This window comes from Oryzias melastigma, linkage group LG10, assembly GCF_002922805.2.
Source record: "Oryzias melastigma strain HK-1 linkage group LG10, ASM292280v2, whole genome shotgun sequence".
Classification (NCBI taxonomy): Eukaryota; Metazoa; Chordata; class Actinopteri; order Beloniformes; family Adrianichthyidae; genus Oryzias; species Oryzias melastigma.
Window position 1 is genome coordinate 7,325,819 of NC_050521.1, and position 3,756 is coordinate 7,329,574.

The 3,756-nt window shown below is 41.1% G+C and overlaps 1 protein-coding gene across 7 annotated transcripts in view; it reads right to left on the reverse strand.

The window, feature by feature from the left end:
* atp8a1 (ATPase phospholipid transporting 8A1) overlaps positions 1-3,756 on the reverse strand; it is a 122,804-nt gene that overhangs the window by 23,892 nt on the left and 95,156 nt on the right. For all 7 annotated transcript variants that reach the window (XM_024283096.2, XM_024283094.2, XM_024283095.2 and 4 more), the window contains 3 exons: positions 2,626-2,704; positions 1,604-1,665; positions 668-724 (listed from right to left, as the gene is read on the reverse strand). In XM_024283096.2, the coding sequence (XP_024138864.1) occupies positions 668-724; positions 1,604-1,665; positions 2,626-2,704 (198 nt within the window). The remainder of the gene's footprint in view (positions 1-667; positions 725-1,603; positions 1,666-2,625; positions 2,705-3,756) is intronic.

The window sequence follows — 3,756 nt, forward strand, 5'->3', positions numbered from 1 at the left end:
TCGATACTTGGTGAGAACCCATCGAGAATCGATCGCAGGACTAAATATCGCGATATATCGCAATATCGATATTTTGGCACACCCCTACGGGAAATGCTATATATCTAGTTCATAATTAAGTTACTTTTTTAATATTTTAGTTTTAGAGTGTTTAATAAATGTTTATCCTGTTTGGCCTGCGACCTAAGGTGTGTTTTAGATTTTGCCCCCCTGTACGATTGAGTTTGAGACTCCTGTTTTATAGTATACTTGCTATACTTATACTTAAGCAAATTTAATAACGTAAACTTCAAGTGTCCTAAGGGAAGCTAAACAGAGACTACAGTGCGTAAAGAAATGAAATGAATTTGTTATTTAGTGTTCCTAAGGTAATAGAAGATCATATATATGGATATAGTTTACTCTGAAAGGTTTAAGAAAATCATGGTATAGCCCTTTTAAAAGCATCTGATGTACAATCAAGAGAAGATTGAATTTCAAAGCAAATTTAGTCCAGCAATTGCATTAACTAACATACTTTGGCCTTCAATGGTTACATGGAGTGTCTTGATAAATTGACAAGTTTCCATCTTGCCTTCACACAATCTCTCCGAGAGCAAACCATAAAAGGAAAGCTGTAGAATGAAAAACAACAGTGAACATAAAAGAAGAAGGAATTTTATTTTACCGTAGTCCAGGATGAGGTTTCAAGGCCGGCTTTGAGACAGACTGTGATGACCACAAACTGCAAATACAGTCATATTATCAGTAAAATGCTCTTTAGTTATGTGTACAGTGTTCCCTTGTTTACTGCGGCAGTTACGTTCTAAAAACTGGGGTTCAAACCTTCATAGAAAAATAAGACTAGCATTATAGAATGAAAACAAAAGATCTGATTGTTCCCCAGAGTTCCAAAGAGAAGTACCCGATGTTCCCCGAAAGTCAAAATCCCATAGACTTCTATAGAGAAATAAAAAGCTATTACTCTGTCATTATATCTGTCAGAATCACCATTCTTGCTCTGCCAGCTCTTTTTAACATGTTCTTGCTAATCATCACAACTTATCCAATTCATAAACTGGCCAATCAGATGCCTCAAAAGCATGTGGCCCCATCTCGAATGTTTGAATCATTTGACAGATTTTCCTGAGCCAGCTTTCAGTGGAAGGGGTGTGGCTTTCCAACAAGCTCACTCTTGTTTAGAGTGGTTGCCATAGAAATGATGACTCAGACCGACTTCGGCCAATCACCAGTCCGTACCGCGGAAAAATGGAGAGTAAATTGACTTTATTTCCTTGGTACCGGAGGTTCTTTGTCCATCTCTATATATGTCAGTGGTCTGAGTGAGGAAATTGACGGGATCAATAGCCAATCAGGTTGCAGAACAAAGTGCACTGTATATAAAGAAAATTTGTAAATTGCACAGAAAAAAAACAGTAAAACAGTGAGATGGTGCAAAGTGAAGCCCAATCTAGTGAAGGAACACTGTATATTTATTTTTAAACAAATTCATTATATGTTTCTTATTGAACACAAAACCTAGCTTTATATCAATCTTGTTGTTGCTGTTGACACTTGGCAGGACAACACAACTGCACAGAATGAATCAGACCAACTCACTTACAGTGTAAACCATGTTGCCTAAGAGCAGATAGTCTGGAGTTCTTCCATTGCCAAACACCGTATCTGTGAATTGAATCAAGAACAATCTGTTACAGAAGTGTCGTCACCTCTCTTCAACTCAGAAACATGCTGAAAATCACTTGAGTGCTGCACAGTGTGAACTTCCTCATAAAAAAAATACATTGAAATGTTGCTTTGGCTGAGGCTGGAATATCAATCTTCTTTGTCACAAATACATGAAGAGTTTGTTTAAAAAAACACACAGAAAGACTAGAAAACTGAGCAACAGATTTATGAGTGTCAGAACTAATTCTCTTGGGAGACGACTTTTTTATGATTACATGGATGAATGTTGGCTGCTGAAGGAGGACTAATGGACTAATCAAACATTTGGTTAATAGTGATGTAAAATATAAACTCTGTCAAACAAAAGCAGATGCTACAGACGAACCCTAAACAAAGCTCGGGCTGAAAGAATGGCCCAAACGTCAACAGGGAGAGCAGGCAGACAAAGACGGAGCTTCGCTCTGGCTTCACTTCCGGCTGGTCACGTGTGTGTGTGTGTGTGGGGGGGGGTTGTCTACTGACAGCCTGTCAGTCAGAGTGAGGGGGCCTGGTGCTTTTGTTTGCAGAGCAGGCCCAAGCCTGTGTGGTCCTCCGCTTTGGTCAGCCAAAAGCGACCGGTCTAGATTTCTATTCTCCGTATTCCCACAGACACACAGTGGATATTAGAGGGCATAAAACGAGCACCACTGCCTTTCCTGTGAAGGTGTGGCACCCACATTTTTTCATGAAACCACCAACACTCTGAGCGTCTCCAAAAGTCGTTCTGCACGAACTGCAGCGAGTATGAACCCTAACTGTTAATGCGTGTCCCTCAGTCAGCAGACACACACGTGCTTTTGATTCATGAGGAGAGGGCCGAAGAGAGAACTAATTAAGACAAAGTATGCGAGTTTGACCGTCTCCCCCTTTTCATCCAGTCCTCTGAGAGCTGTGGAGGAGTCTCTGGGAGCCACTAACCATGCCGGAAGGCTTGAAGGGGGAACCAGAAGAGGATGACGGAGTGGAAGAGGCCGTTCAGACAATGGGCCCAGAAGACCTGCAAAATAGAAAAGCAAGAGGGGATGGAGGAGGGCAGGGAGGGGGGAGAGGGGGGTGAGTGAGTGGAAAAGACATAGTGACAAAAAGAAAGGCATGAGAAAAGAGTGTGGGGAGCTCCAGCTTTCCAGGTGACCCCTGACCTGGGCCCTTTGTGTGAGCCCAGCACTGGGCTAAGTGGCGGTTTTGTCAGGGCCTCCTGGTTGAATGGCCACCCCGCTGACAGACACGTTGTATGTCCTCAGCGAGGGTTTTGGAGCAGAGAAATGCTGCTGAGCGTCTCTATGAGCAGCTTTATGTCCACAATTTAACTCGCTACCTTTCTAAAAATGTAATTCAGCAGAAAAAAAACCTTCCACCTGTACAAAAGAACACATGTGCTGACAGTTTCCTCTCTTTACATTTCAGTTTGGTCACATTTTTGCCAAAAACTGAAGCCTGTGTGGCACTAAAATATCCCATGCACGAGGATACAAGCATGACAGAGATGAAAATGTTTGTAATTATTAAGGACCTGGAAAGTCACGATGTGTTTCTCTTCATGCAAGCAAGCAGATGTCGTACGAGTGCTTTAAGTCAATAAAAGTACTTCAAAACCACCTTGCTTCAAAATGTAAATTTCAGCAAGCCGAAGCCAAATAAAACACTAACGGGCAGAGCAGCACCGAACAGCTGTGAGGGGAAAAAAAAAAAAAGTTTGGCTTTAATACCCAGCATTCGTCCACAGAGCTGATCCAGAGGGTGGATGAAAATGTGTCAAACCCACTAAGTCTTGTTAGAGCAGTTACATGCAACCTTTTCATTCAGTTTTCATAAAGAAAACATATTTTCAAAACTTCAACAGACTGACACGCAGCAGATCCTCTGGAAAAGGTGGGATGTCTAGACCTACACTGCAAAAAAATGAATCTTAAGAAAGCAAAAAGACTTTTGTTTCAAGAAAAAACATCGTATTTTCTGTCTTGCTGGAACATCAAGAAAGTTTTTACATAGAAAAAAAAAAAAGCAGTTATTTTTTTTTTCAAAGAAGAACTTTTGGTACAACAATTTTCT